At 51.5% G+C, this 13,400-nt stretch overlaps 1 protein-coding gene across 3 annotated transcripts in view; it reads left to right on the top strand.

The window, feature by feature from the left end:
- Positions 1-13,400, top strand: part of c11h16orf89 (chromosome 11 C16orf89 homolog) — a 123,596-nt gene that overhangs the window by 83,847 nt on the left and 26,349 nt on the right. For 2 of the 3 annotated variants that reach the window (XM_086000486.1, XM_086000488.1), the window contains exon 6: positions 4,194-4,295. The exons of the other annotated variant lie outside the window; for it this stretch is intronic. In XM_086000486.1, coding sequence (XP_085856612.1) covers positions 4,194-4,295 — 102 coding nt within the window. The remainder of the gene's footprint in view (positions 1-4,193; positions 4,296-13,400) is intronic. 3 annotated transcript variants of the gene reach the window in all.

The following is a 13,400-nucleotide window of genomic DNA, read 5'->3' as shown; positions in this document are numbered from 1 at the left end:
ACATTTCACTAACTTCTTCTCCTGCTTCGAGCCCCCACCAGATCAGCTGTTCTCGATCTTGTGCCATTTGCTGAATTGGAGCCGAGTTTTATGGGGTTGTGATCGGTGGGCAATCGGCTGCAAAATCGGGGAGGGGGTGGGGCGGTCCGGGCAGAATGCTCACGGGGCACCGACATAAATATTGGCCAGGACACCGGGGAGAACTCCCCTGCTCTTCTTCGAAGTAGTCCCATTGGCTCTTTTACGTTCACCGGAGAGGGCAGACAGGACCTTGGGTTTAACATCTCTTCCAAAAGATAGCACCTCCGACAGTGCAGCATTCCCTCAGCACTACAATGGAGTGTCAGCCTAGATTTTAAGGCTCAAGTTTCTGGAGTGGGACTTGAACCCACAACCTTCTGATTCAGAGGCAACAGTACTACCCACTGGGCCACTGGCTGACACAGCGTCTGATTCACTTTTTTTGGCAGGGGCTTGTTGGAGCATGATGGGTAAGAGGCACCAAGTTGTGCTCAAAGCCTCGATTTTAAAATCATCATCCTTGTTTTCAAATCCCTCCACGGCCTTGCCACTCCCTATCTCTGTAACCTCTTCCAGCCCTACAACCCTCCGAAATCTCTGCGCTCCTCCAATTCTGCCTCTTGCGCATCCCTGATGATTTAAATTTTTTAAAATTAATTCTTGGGATGTGGGCATCACTGGCAAGTCCAGCATTTAATGCCCATCCTTAATTGCCCTTGAGAAGGTGGTGAGGAGCCACCTTCTTGAACTACTGCAGTCCGTGTGTTCTCATCTACATGTTGCCCCTTGGTGACATCATCCAAAAACACAGCTTCAGTTTCCACATGTACGCTGATGACACCCAGCTCTACCTCACTACCTCTTCTCTCAACCCCGCCACTGCCTCTAAATTGTCAGACTGCTTGTCCGACATACAGTTCTGGATGAGCAAAGATTTTCTCCCATTAAATATTGGGAAGACCAAAGCCATTGTTTTCGGTCCCCGCCACAAACTCCGTTCCCTAGCCACTGACTCCACCCCTCACCCTAACACCTGTCTGAGGCTGAACCACACTGTTCGCAACCTTGGGGTCATATTTGACCCTGAAATGAGCTTCCGATCACATATCCACAGTATAACAAAGACCGCCTACTTCCACCTCCGTAACATCGCCCCTGCCTCAGCTCATCCGCTGCTGAAACCATCATCCATGCCTTTGTTACCTCTAGACTTGACTATTCCAATGCACTCTTGGCTGGCCTCCCACATTCCACCTTATGTAAACTTGAGGTCATCCAAAAGTCGGCTGCCCGTGTTCTAACTCGCACCAAGTCCCGTTTGCTCATCTCCCCTGTTTTCGCTGACCTACATTGGCTCCTGGTTAAGCAGCGCCTCAATTTCAAAATTTTCATCCTTGTTTTCAAATCTCTCCATGGCCTTGTCCCTTCCTATCTCTGTAATCTCCATCAGCCCCACAACCTCCTGAGATACCTGTGCTCCTCTAATTCTGCCCTCTTGCGCATCCCTGATTATACTTGCTCAACCTTTAGTGGCCATGCCTTCTGTTGCCTAGGCCCTAAGCTCTGGAATTCCCTGCCTAAACCTGTCCACCTCACTACCTCTCTTTTCTCCTTTAAGACGTTCCTTAAAACCTACCTCTTTGACCAAGCTTTTGGTCACCTGCCCTAATTTATCCTTATGTGGATCAGTGTCAAATATTTTGTCCTGAAATACTCCTGTGCAGCGCCTTGGCACGTTTTACTACGTTAAAGGCACTATATAAATACAAGTTGTTGTTGTTGAAGGTACTCCCACAGTGCTGTTAGGGAGGGAGTGCCAGGATTTTGACCCAGCGACGATGAAGGAACGGCGATATATTTCCAAGCCAGGATGGTGTATGACTTGGAGGGGAACTTGAAGGTGGTGGTGTTCACATGCGCCTGCTGCCCTTGTCCTTCTAGGTGGTAGAGGTCACAGGTTTAGGAGATGCTGTTGAGTAAGCCTTGGCGAGTTGCTGCCGTGCGTCTTGTAGATGGTACACACTGCAGCCACGGTGCGCCGGTGGTGGAGGGAGTGAATGTTTAAGGTGGTGGATGGGGTGCCAATCAAATGGGCTACTTTGTCTTGGATGGTGTTGGGCTTCTTGAGTTTGTTGGAGCTGTACTCAGCTAGGCAAGTGGACAATGTTCCATCACACTCCTGACTTGTGCCTTGTAGATGGTGGAAAGGCTTTGGAGAGTCAGGAGGTGAGACACTCGCCACAGAATACCCAGCCTCTGACCTGCTCTTGTAGCCACAGTATTTATGTGGCTGGTCCAGTTAAGTTTTTGGTCAATGGTGACCCCCAGTACTCTGACCTTATGATGGAGGGAAGGTCATTGATGAAGCAGCTGAGGATGGTTGGGTCCAGGACACTGCCCTGAGAAACTGCTGTAGCAATGTTTCGGCTGAGATGAATCATAGAATCATAGAAATTTACATACAGAAGGAGGCCATTTGGCCCATCGTGTCTGTGCTAGCTGAAAAAGAGCTATCCAACCTAATCCCACTTTCCAGCTCTTTGTCCGTAGCCTTACAGATTACGGCACTTCAAGTGCATATCCAAGTACTTTTTAAATCCGATGAGGGTTTCTGCCTCTACCACCCTTTCAGGCAGTGAGTTCCAGTACCCCACCACCCTCTGGGTGAAAAAAGTTCTCCTGAACTCCCCTCTAATCCTTCTACCAAGGCCTCCAACAACCACAACTATCTTCCTTTGTGCTAGGTATGACTCAAGCCAGTGAAGAGTTTTCCCGCTGATCCCTAATTTTACTCGGACTCCTTGGTGTCACACTCGATCAAATGCTGCCTTAATGCCAAGGGCAGTCACTCTCACCTCACCACTCCACCATTGGTGGCCATGCCTTCTGCTGCCTAGGCCCTAAGCTCTGGAATTCCCTCCCTAAACCTCTCCGCCTCTCTCTCCTCCTTTAAGACGCTCCATGAAACCTACCTGTTTGACTGAGCTTTTGGTCATCTGTCCTAATATCTCATGTAGCAAATTTTGTTTGATAACGCTCCTGTGAAGCACCTTGGGACATTTTCTCTGTAAAAGGTGCTATATAAATGAAAGTTGTTGTGACTACTTAACACCTCTGGTTGAGCCCCTTCCAATGCCTCAGTAATTGCTAATTATTGCTGCTGTGGTGGAAAATCAAACTACTGCCAGCATTCACAGGGTTCCTGCTTAGTGATTGAGGAAAATAAATCACTCGCCATGTTTCGGATTCTTCATTTTAATCCATATACTGAATAAACTAACAATCACATTATTGCAATTATTATTGGGGGCGTCAGACAATAAAATTGATAGAAAAACATTGTAGGGCTATGCAGATAAGTCAACAGGTCTAATCGTGATTCTTTGTACATTTAATACTTATTCTAACAATGTACCATTTTGGAATCGAGTGCTGAGCTGACATTATAGAACTGGTGTAAAAAAAATCAAACAGGATCGAAACAGTGTGCTGACTCTACCAGCAATTGGACTTAATTATAATTCATCTTAATTAGTGAATTTTATTATTTGAACCTTTGGAATCTTCAATTACTGATCTAAACATATGTATTATATTCTCAATATTAACTAAGAAAATAAAGACCCACTTATTAATTTCAAACAGATATTCACTAACTAAAGAAATAAGAACAATATAGCCAGCTAAGGGATGATGCACCAAATTTGAAATAGAAAGAACGTTGAACATAAGAACATAAGAAATAGGAGCAGGAATAGGTCACTTGGCCCCTCGAGTCTGCTCCGCCATTCAATAAGATCATGGCTGATCTTGGGCTCAAAGCCACTTCCCTGCCCGCTCCCCATAACCCTTCACTCCCTTATCTTGTAAAAATCTGTCTATCTCCACCTTAAATGTATTTAATGACCCAGCCTCCACAGCTCTCTGGGGCAGAGAATTCCACAGATTTACGACCCTCTGAGAGAAGAAATTCCCCCTCATCTCAGTTCAAAAAGGACGACCCTTTATTCTGAAACTATGTCCCTGAGATGATCAATTCTTTCTGTAGCCTGTTTCTAGAGACTACCTAAAGGGCGTGAGGCAGCTTGACAAGTACATTGAATATAGCCGTTCCAGACTGCCTTGAGTTGTTTGAAAGCACAGCCGATGACTAAATGTATCATTTTTTGCAGTTGCGCTTTGTGGCCTTGTTGGATTTTCTGATTTCTACAAGGCCCGATGGCTTGAAACTATTCTGACGTGGCAGCAGCCTACTGGTTGCTTTGGAAAGTCTGGTGAGTTGATTCATTTTAAACAGTGAATGTTAATCAATGCAACAGATAATGTACTGTTCACCATTCAGCCTAACCAGTCCATATTGATGTTTATCGTCCACATGAGCAAATCATGTTCACCCACCCTGTTCCTCTATCCCTAAATATAGAAAAGTATTTTTTTGTCAAAACTTGTTATACTTTGTTAGAGGCACTTGATTGGATTCAGCTCTGAGAAGCAACCTATTAATGTGCTAAATTGCTGCACCAGAAGAGTGCGAGGTTGTCTGTGATTCCTCACACAATGGCCCCGCTAATTATTGGGAGGCATGGAGGGAGCAGGGGCGGGGGAAAGTTTAGTGGTCAGGAACCTGGAAGTACAGGTTTCCCTCAAGGTTACCATTTTTGGACTGAGAGGCTGGCTGACTGTCGAGTGGGTCGGCCTGTGACACCAGCCGGCACACGGGGAGCCTGGAGGAGGGAGGGAGGGATCATGGTTCGGGGTGGTGGGGGGGTTTATGGGGGCATCGGTGGGGGTGCCCGGAGAGATCGAGGGTCGGAGAAGGACATCGACTTGGGTTGGGGCGGGGGGGGGGGGTGGAGCCAGAGAGAACACAGGTTGGGAAAGGACATCGATTAGGGGGGCCCGGAGTGATCGAGGATCGTGGAGGAGATATTTGTTGGGGGGGGGGCTGGAGAGATCGAGGGTCGGGTTGGGGGTGAAATTGGTGGGGGGACCGGAAAGATCGAGGGTCGGAGGGTCATCGGTGAGGGTGCCCGGAGAGATTGAGGGTCGGAGGGTCATCGGTGGGGGTGCCCGGAGAGATCGAGGGTTGGAGAAGGACATTGACTTGGGTGGGGTGGGGGGGGACCAGAGAGAACACGGGTTGGGAAAGGACATCGATTGGGGGGGCCCGGAGTGATCGAGGATTGGGGAGGGGATATTTGTTGGGGGCGGGGGGTGGTGGCTGGAGAGATTGAGGGTCGGGGAGGGGATATTTGTTGGGGGGGGGCCTGGAGAGATTGAGGGTCGGGGTGGGTTGGGTGGGTGGGGGGAAAATTGGTGGGGGGACCGGAAAGATCAAGGGTCGAAGGGTCATCGGTTGGGGGTCCCAGAGAGATCGAGGTTCGGGGCGGGAGGACATTGGTGGGAGGGCCTGGAGAGATTGAGGGTCAGGAGTGGTGGTGGGGGAGGGGGTGCGGTGGGAGGACATCAGTGGAGTGCCCGGAGGGATCGAGGGTCGGGGGGAGGATATCAGTGGGTGAAAGGTAGGTCAGAAGTCGCAAAGTTGTGAGGCGGGGGGTGGTCTGATCGCCGGGGTGGTTAACAGGGTAGCTTGGGGGGGCCAGGAAGAAGCACACCTGCTCCTCCTGGCCCACAAGCAGTTCCATCCAGCTGTCTTCGCCTCCCTTCAGCTGCTGGGTTTCTCGAGGCCTGGGAAACCCGTCCAGCCAGTGTTTAAGGTGAAACAGGGATAAAGGCCCCGATATTAACTCGGAGACGTGTTGAGAGCTGGGTGGGGGTGGGGTGGGGGACCGTCAGATATCGTGTGGGAAATCCAAAAGTAAGTTTAGCGTGTCTATCTGTGGTTTTTTAACGCAGCCACCTCATTATGATTGGGCGGCAGCGGGCGCGATGAGGACCCGCATGATGCAATCTCAACTCCAGTATTTAAAGGGCCAATCCAAAGATGGAACAGTCCTTCTGGGCTGGATTTTTCCAACCTTGGCGGTTCCGGGGTGGGCAATGTCTGTGGCGTGTGGGGACCTGGCATCTGTCTGGATCCCGGCCTCCAACAAGATTTTACGATGATTGGGCTTGTTAAGCCCGCCCTGTGAGGTTCCCAGCCAATTAAAATAAAGCGGATCCGGTGACGTCATTTGATGATGACGTCATTTGATGATGCGTCATCAGCCGGTTTCCTTAAAGGGGCCATGTCCAAATTGATTTTGACAGTTGTGCTGTCAGTGTTCTACAGCATTGAGGTGCCGCAAACACTGACGAGCACTGCACAAAGGTGCACAGCTGCACCAAGGCTCTCCTATATGGAGGGAGTCACAGCACGCAGGGAGGCTCTCTTCCCTTCCAATGGGCGGAAGACACCTCCCCAAAACACCAATGCAGCCTGTTTGCACATTGCACAGGAGGACACAAGCAGATTGATGCACTATCAATTGCTACAAAAGACTGGAGATTGAGAAAGTAATAAACAGGCTTTTATTACCAAAGAACAGAGCATGCCTCTTGTGGTTGCCTGGTATCCAAAAGGGCCGGGGGCTGCCGAGCAGCGACCTTTATACCCAGCCATGAGGGTGGAGCCAGGGGCGGAGTCAGCTGAGGCATGCACAGACAAGTACAACAATATGCAAGAGTGAACAACAGTACTAACAGTGAACAACAGCACTAACAACAGTGGTGAACAACAATACTAACAACAGTGGTTTACTACATTCACCCCTTGTTTAGAATTGAGTCCGGCGGGGTGAAGTGCACTAAAAATTCGTGTACTGAAGTCTATCAGGAGGCCTTGTAAGCCGTCCTGAGTGTCGCAGCAGCGGCGGTGATGGTGCAGCATCCAACGTTGAACCCGGTGTCTCGTTCAGAGGAGGAGTAGCAGGTGGCGGACCCTGGGGCTGCTGCATACCGTCTACAGGGGTCAGAGCATGGGTAATGGGAGGTAGCGATGGTGGTCTCTCAGAGGCACCCGAAGGTGCGAGGTCTCGTGCGGGGACTGTGTCCTGGGGGTAGGCAGGAGTAGCGGTGGGTGGCGAAGAGGGTGTTTCAGGAGCACCCGCAGGTGCGAGGTCTCGAATGGAGACTGTGTCCTCCCGCCCGTCCGGGTACACCACGTAAGCATACTGCGGGTTGGCGTGGAGGAGGCTCACCCTCTCGACCAGGGGGTCCGCCTTATGGGTCCTCACGTGCTTCCGCAGTAGGACGGGGCCTGGAGAAGTCAGCCATGTTGGTAGCGAAATCCCCGACGTGGACTTCCTGGGGAAGGAGAACATTCTCTCGTGAGGAGTGGCATTGGTGGGTGTACAGAGCAGCGACCGAATGGAATGGAGCGCCGCAGGGAGGACCTCCTGCCAGCGGGAGGTCGGAAGGCCCTTAGATTTTAAGTTTAAAAGGACTGCCTTCCAGACTGTCGCATTCTCCCTTTCCACCTGGCCGTTACCACGGGGGTTATAGCTGGTGGTCCTGCTTGTAGCAATGCCTCTCGCGAGCAGGTACTGCCGAAGTTCGTCGCTCATAAAAGATGAGCCCCTGTCGCTATGGATATAGCTAGGGAAACCGAACAATGCGAAGAGGTCATTCAGACATTTAATGACCGTGGTACTGGTCATGTCCGAGCAAGGGATGGCAAACGGGAAACGGGAGTACTCATCAATTATATTGAGGAAGTACACGTTGCGGTCAGAGGAGGGGAGGGGCCCTTTAAAATCGATGCTCAGCCGCTCGAAGGGGCGCGTGGCTTTGATCAGGCTCGCTCTGTCTGGCCTATAAAAATGCGGCTTGCACTCGGCACAGATCTGGCAGTTCCTGGTCATGGTCCTGACCTCCTCGATGGAGTAGGGCAGGTTACGGGATTTGATAAAATGGAAGAACCTGGTGACCCCCGGGTGGCAGAGGTCATTGTGGAGGGTCTGTAATCTATCAACCTGCGCGTTGGCGCACGTACCATGTGATAGGGCATCTGGGGGCTCATTGAGTTTCCCGGGCCGGTACAAGATATCGTAATTGTAGGTGGAGAGTTCGATTCTCCACCTTAATATCTTGTCATTCTTGATTTTGCCCCGCTGCTTATTATGAAACATAAAAGCTACTGAACGCTGGTCAGTGAGCAGGGTAAATCGTTTTCCGGCCAGGTAATGCCGCCAATGTCGCACGGCTTCCACAATGGCCTGGGCCTCCTTTTCGACAGAGGAGTGTCGAATCTCGGGGCCCTGGAGGGTCCTTGAGAAAAAGGCCACGGGTCTCCCCGCCTGGTTAAGGGTTGCAGCTAGGGCAAAGTCGGATGCGTCGCTCTCCACTTGAAAAGGGAGGGACTCATCCACAGCGTGCATTGTGGCCTTCGCAATATCGCTTTTTATGAGAGTGAAGGCTGCACAGGCCTCTGCTGTCAGGGGGAAGGAGGCGGACTTGATGAGGGGTCGGGCTTTATCCGCATAGTTGGGCACCCACTGAGCATAGTAAGAGAAAAACCCCAGGCATCTCTTCAGTGCTTTCTGGCAGTGGGGGAGGGGGAGCTCCATAAGAGGGCGCATTCTATCGGGGTCTGGGCCGATGACTCCGTTCTCCACTACGCAGCCAAGAATAGCAAGGCGCTTAGTACGAAACATACATTTGTCTTTGTTGTATGTGAGATTCAGCCGCTGGGCCGTCCGGAGGAATTTCCCTAGATTAACGTCGTGGTCCTGCTGGTCGTGGCCGCAGATGGTGACGTTGTCTAGATATGGGAAAGTGGCCTGGAGCGCGTTCTGGTCAACCATCCGGTCCATCTCCCGTTGGAAGACAGAAACTCCGTTGGTGACGCCGAAGGGAACTCTGAGAAAGTGATAGAGCCGACCGTCAGCTTCAAAAGCTGTGTACTGGCGGTCCTCAGCCCTGATGGGGAGCTGGTGGTATGCCGACTTCAGATCAATCGTCGAGAACACCTGGTATTGTGCTATCTGATTGACCATGTCAGATATGCGGGGGAGTGGGTATGCATCCAACTGGGTGTAGCGATTGATCGTCTGGCTGTAGTCAATAACTAGGCGCTGTTTTCCGCCAGTCTTCACCACCACCACTTGTGCTCGCCATGGGCTATTGCTGCTCTCGATAATCCCTTCCTTCAGGAGTCTCGCTACCTCGGATTTAATGAAACCCCTATCCCCGGCACTGTAACGCCTACTTTTGGCAGCGATGGGCTTACAGTCGCGGGTGAGGTTAGCGAACAAGGAGGGGGGGGAGACTTTAAGGGTGGAGAGGCTGCAAATGGCGCGCGGCGGGCGATTTAAAAACTGCTGGCTGCAGACCGTGAGAGGGGGGAGGGGTCCACCGTACGCTAAAGTGACACTCTTAAGGTGGCACTGAAAATCCAACCCCAGTAGGACGGCAGCGCAGAGATCGGGCAGGACCAGAAGTTTAAAATTTTTGTATTCAGTACCCCGCACTGAAAGAGTCACCATACAGTAGCCACCGACTTCCGCTGACTGGGCTTTGGAAGCCATAGAGATGCGATGACGCGTCGGCAGGACCGGGAGAGAGTAACTGCGCACCGTGTCGGGGTGTATAAAACTCTCCGTGCTCCCGCTGTCAAAAAGGCAGGTAGTGGCGCGGCTGTTTACCGTAATGTCCATCATAGACCTGGACAGTTGATGCGGGAGAGATTGATCCAGCGTCACGGAAGCCAGCGTATGTTCAAGCGCGTCGATGCGGTCGTCCGATGAGGCGGTGGTGGAGTCCGGGTCCCCCGTAACCGAAGTCGGAGGCGTCCAAGATGGCGGACAAAATGGCGGCGCCCACGGTCCCGATCCCCACGCGGCTGGGGGAGCCCAAGATGGCGGGCAAGATGGCTGCGCCCACGGTTCGCACGCGGCGCTGCTGGCGTTAGCGGTCTTCCCTTTGCAGGCGCTAATGTAGTGACCTTTCTTCCCGCAGCCGGAGCAGGTAGCATTCTTCGCGGGGCAGCGTGCTCTAGGGTGTTTAGCTTGGCCACAAAAATAGCATTTTTGTGCCTTGGACATCGCTGCAGCAGTCGGAGGTGGCGGTCCCATGGCCCAAGATTGCGGTGTCCACGGCGCGGGGCGATTAGGGGAGAAAGCGTCCATATTTCTGTGGGCCGCATCGAGCGAGAGCGCGAGGGACACTGCCTTTGTCAGGTCTATTTCACCCTTCTCCAGCAGCCTCTGCCGGGAGTAGTCGGACCTTAGACCCGCAACGAAAGCGTCTCGTATCAGTCCCTCCGCATGTGCCGCGGCCGATACTTCCTTGCAGTCGCAGCCGCGTCCGAGTACCCGCAGTGCCCGTAGGAAGGCCTCCACCGATTCCCCGGGCTGCTGTCTGCGAGATCTTAAAAGGTGCCTGGCATAGACCGTGTTAACCGGGCGTGCATACTGCCCTTTCAGTAGGTCGATAGCCGCCGCGTAGGTCGTCGCATCTTGGATTAAAGTATAGACTTGGTGGCTCACCTTCGAGGCCAGGATTTTCAGTTTATTTTCATCAAGAGTCACGGTCGAGGCTTCCAGATACGCCTCAAAGCAACGCAGCCATTGTGCGAATTTAGTCGACGAACCCGCTTCTTGGGGGTCTAGGTCCAGGCATGTTGGTCTGAGGGCTCGCAGCAGCGCCTGCTGCTCAGCGTTTTGCACCATCGGTTGATCAGCATCCGCAGCCAACATTTAACTTTGGTAATAAAATTGATGCGCTATCAATTGCTACAAAAGACTGGAGATTGAGAAAGTAATAAACAGGCTTTTATTACCAAAGAACAGAGCATGCCTCTTGTGGTTGCCTGGTATCCAAAAGGGCCGGGGGCTGCCGAGCAGCGACCTTTATACTCAGCCATGAGGGTGGAGCCAGGGGCGGAGTCAGCTGAGGCATGCACAGACAAGTACAACAATATGCAAGAGTGAACAACAGTACTAACAGTGAACAACAGTACTAACAACAGTGGTGAACAACAATACTAACAACAGTGGTTTACCACACAGGGTTGTTATCAGGAGGACCAGGCTGCAGTGGCGCAAACCTTTCAATGATCTCAGTAGATCACAAAACGTTACTGCAAAACCACATGCAACCTCATCCTCCTGTGCCACTCATCACATCCCCATCACTCTGCCTTCCCTACCCTACTCCTGCACATCCTTACTCACACCAACTTACCTTGCACCTCCACCCATCCCTCTCTATCTACATTATCACTTCCCCGTCTCACTGGCCACCCCTCACACTCACCCTCTTCCTAGTGCAATCATACCAACTAACAACACACAAGGGTGGGCACTTGGGTGTTTTAGCCAATGTTTGTGTAAACTGTCTGTTAATGTGTTGTCAAGCATTGAAATCCTTATTTTCACCACTTTGCCTTCTTGGACAGATTTGTTGCACCTTTGGAAGTGTGTTAGTGAGTTGCAGTGAATGGTGAGAAATAATGTCCCCCCCCCCCCCACCAATGGTGATGAGTGCAAAAGGAATGGCTTGGGCATTGCAGGGATGCTTTATGGTGCTGGAGTAGGGTCGTGTTAGCCTGGTGCATTATGTGGCAGCCGGTGTGAACAGTGTTAAGTGAAGTAAATTTGCACGTGGTGAGGTCATAGCTGGCGCCCCGGGCAGCAATATGCACGGGTGATGATGCCCTGTGTCCAGTGCAGCATCAGGTGATTGCGGAGAAGGCTGGTGTGGATGTTGGTGTGCTGCTGGTGTGCCCGGTGATGCTGGTGTTGGGACTGATTGTGGTGGGATTCTGTGGACCAAGATGAGATTTTTTCAAGGGTACCAATGCTGATGGAATAGATGGCAGGTAAGGTTGTGATGACAGAAGTAATCTGTCAGTATTGAGATAGGTTGTTCCAAGAAGGTGACAGTGGATAGAGAGATTACTCCAAACACTTCAAAAGTGTATAAAGCTCAAAAGTGGGTTCCAAATACGGAAGGCTGAAGCTTCTGAGAATGGAAACTGACCAGCTGGAAAATGGTAGCTTTTATACTGCTTTTGCAACTGTCACCTAATGAAAGAACCCGACGTACTTACCTGGCGTGATCCCCAAGAGATGGGAACCTCGTGGAAAACTTGGGAAAATGCTTTGTACCTGGTAAAATGGGGATTAAATTGCTTTAAACACCCTCTTAACACGCACAATTGAATGACCCACCGCATAGTGCCGTGTCTGCAAAGCGCAGGCAGAGCTGGCACTAGGGAAACTCACAAGGAGGCGGGTTCAGAGCGGGATACCGCCCCGTTGTCAATCTTTTGGGTTTTGACAGCTGACCTGTCTCCGAACTTACCCTCTGAGCGCTGGCAAAATTCAGCCCTCTGTGTGAGACAGCAATTTACACATACTTCCTCAACCTAGTGTACTGTATTCACTGTTCACTGTGTGGTCTCCTCTCATCAGGGAAGCCAAACACAGATCGGGTGATCGGTTTGCTGAACACCTCATTCTGTCGGGTCTGCAAGTGCAACCCCGAGTTCCTTGTTGCTTACTATTTCAATTCTTCATCCAACTCCCACTCTGACCTTTCTGTCTTTAACCCTCTACACTGTTCCAATGAAGCTCGAGGAACAGCGCTGTACATTTCTATGAGGCACTTTGCAGCCCTCTGGCCTTAACATTGACTTCAACTTCAGACTTTAAACTAGAGCTTCCATTTTCTTTCTGATAGGTGCTGGCAATGTGGGATGGTTGTGTAGGTGTTTCTGGGGATAGTGGGAGGAAGTGGATTGGTACTTGGGATAGAGATCTTCCATTTAGACATTACTAGTGATGTGGTCTGCACCTTTGGCGTTGACCTGCTTTTTTTCCGTCCAGCCAGGCCACTAGCCTGCTGGTTTTTCTTACTTCCCTTTCTACTTATCTCCCACTCTGTCTTTCATTATATGGGGGTAAAATTGGGTGCCTTTGCGCCTCCCGTTCCGATTTATGACTGGGCTCGGCGCTGACATCGACTCCCGCTATATTCAGCGGGAGTTTTGCGGCAGCGCTACGGCGATGTGCCCCAATATCCTTCGCCCGGAGATCGTGACATCATTGCCATGTGCATCACCCCGGTAGCGCCCCGGACCTGAAATTGACTTCTGCCCCCTGCAGCAGCGCCGGGTGAAAACACCGACAGCTGCAGGAGGTGTGCATCGGGTGGGCGGCCACTTCGGGGGGTGATGATTAAAGGCGAGGCGGCCGAGGTAAGTAAAAAAAAAAAAAACTTACCTTTCCTGTTCTAGTTTTTTTCGCGGGTTCCTGCCTGCGACCGATCAGCCCGGCACTCTGCTTGAGTGCCGGGCTGATTGCGCGGGATCGCGGCTGCCTTGGTTGGTACTTTTTATATTGCAGAGCCTGCAGCGACGGCCCTTCACTTTAAGGGAGGGAAGGAGCCTTTGAAAGTGGCAGCGCTGAACAGCCCAGTGTGCAGCGCCGCTGAAG

This window comes from Somniosus microcephalus, chromosome 11 (assembly GCF_052327205.1).
Source record: "Somniosus microcephalus isolate GS21.2 chromosome 11, FLI_Smic_1.0, whole genome shotgun sequence".
Lineage (NCBI taxonomy): Eukaryota > Metazoa > Chordata > Chondrichthyes > Squaliformes > Somniosidae > Somniosus > Somniosus microcephalus.
The sequence above is the reverse complement of the archived record's forward strand: the minus strand, read 5'-3'. Positions and strand labels throughout refer to the sequence as shown.